The sequence below is a fragment of the Limulus polyphemus genome, unplaced genomic scaffold, assembly GCF_000517525.1.
Source record: "Limulus polyphemus unplaced genomic scaffold, Limulus_polyphemus-2.1.2 Scaffold6849, whole genome shotgun sequence".
NCBI lineage: Eukaryota > Metazoa > Arthropoda > Merostomata > Xiphosura > Limulidae > Limulus > Limulus polyphemus.
In genome coordinates this window covers 28097-29868 of record NW_013672459.1, presented here as the reverse complement: position 1 = coordinate 29868, position 1772 = coordinate 28097, and the positions used below count along the sequence as shown (strand labels likewise).

The 1772-nt window shown below is 32.6% G+C and overlaps 1 protein-coding gene across 1 annotated transcript in view; it reads right to left on the bottom strand.

Annotated features, from left to right (window-relative positions):
- The window catches only part of LOC106474125 (tankyrase-1-like), a 30015-nt gene that overhangs the window by 13441 nt on the left and 14802 nt on the right, over positions 1–1772 (bottom strand). Inside the window, exon 6 of the mRNA XM_022402491.1 lies at positions 688–888. Coding sequence (XP_022258199.1) covers positions 688–888 — 201 coding nt within the window. The remainder of the gene's footprint in view (positions 1–687; positions 889–1772) is intronic.

The window sequence follows — 1772 nt, the reverse complement described above, 5'->3', positions numbered from 1 at the left end:
ATTTGTTACTTTATAGATTTAATAGATATTTGTTGTTACTTTATTAACGTTTTTACGCTTATAAGTAAAAACGGCTGCTGCTATGATTTTGTATTGGTTTATGAGCTCCTTTCTGACCTAATTTAGGATCTTCTTTTTAATAAATTCTTGAAAATGTTAAAAAAGAGAGAGGGAGCCCGGGGAGGATGTTTGCCTCGGGGCCCGTACTAGCTCTCGACGTTCCTGGCTCAACATCTAAAAACTTTGAAATAATTTCATCCCAAAAAAGATGGAGGCCTACCTACAGATAGCACTTGGATTACAGAGATATTTTTCTGCAGTAAAATACCAACAATAAACAGATACTGCAACAGAGTGACGTAAAAATTCAACCAAACTGATTTTTCCAGAAAGAGAGTCATTAGGTAGCATCATGTATCACTCAACTATCAGCACTCATTGGCCATAGTACTGACTGGTTCCACATACACATACAAGTCATGTGATTAGAATAACACCGAGTGTTTAAAAGATGTGCTTTCAGAAATATTATACCAATATGTTTTCAATAATAACCTTATACATTCATTAACATAAAAAACAAATGAAATATATATATCTAATAAATTTTCTTTGTACAGCTCCAATAAATATCAAAATCTTTAATATCACTGCTGTTATTGTGACAATAAATACACAAATTCTTACCACATCCTTACAATCCCTACAAGCAGGATAGTTGTTTACAATGTACTCTGCTACGTCAAAATGCCCGTACATGACGGCCTTATGTAGGGGTGTGGCCCCTAGCTGGTCACGACCCATGGCAAGATTCTTCCTGTCTAGCAGTGACTGGACATCACGCAAACGACCTCTCGCTACTGCCCGGTGAATTTCATTGATACGTTCCTAGTGTAATAAAACATAATTATAGATTTAAATTTCATAAATAATTTCTTGTATGAATTTTATACATTAGGATACCCCAATTCTAACTGGTAACTTTTTTTTTTTCTAGTAGCAAACAAAGAACTTATTTTTGAGGTCCCTTGGTGGACCATACTGAGTCCACTAGCATACGTTCAGAGTCAATAACAGGAACTACAATGGATGTAAACTAAAAAAAAGATGAAGGAATGGTCAATAAGTTATTTAAATTTGCTGTCAATATTAAAGTTTTGGGAGCTGCTGGCTGTGAGGATGCTGCTGTTTTACAAAAGGATTTCGATTATTTGGCGAGTTAGGCAAATAAATGGCAGATGGTCTTTTAATTATTATAAATACAAGGTAATGCATGGGCGGTATCACAGTTTAAATTATGAGTATAATTAGCAATAGATTCATTCAACGGGAATCAAAGTTTAATGATGAACAACAGGACAATGGCAGCAACAAGAAACATTTGACATATGTATCTTCAGTAACAAACATTTGACATATGTATCTTCAGTAACAAACATTTAATTCTTGAACGTTTTGGAATATACATATTCCATCTTCAGCAAGCTATACTGAACATGGTAAATTATTAGGTACAGACATTTTATAAAAAGTAATTATAATACAGAATAAAAGGATGAAATAAATTAAGAGACAACCAAATAAACAGAGAATAGAATAATGTAACAATATTATACAAGTGTACAACCAAATAAACAGAGAATAGAATAATGTAACAATATTATACAAGTGTACAACCAGATAAACAGAGAATAGAATAATGTAACAATATTATACAAGTGTACAACCAACTAAACAGAGAATAGAATAATGTAACAATATTATACAAGTGT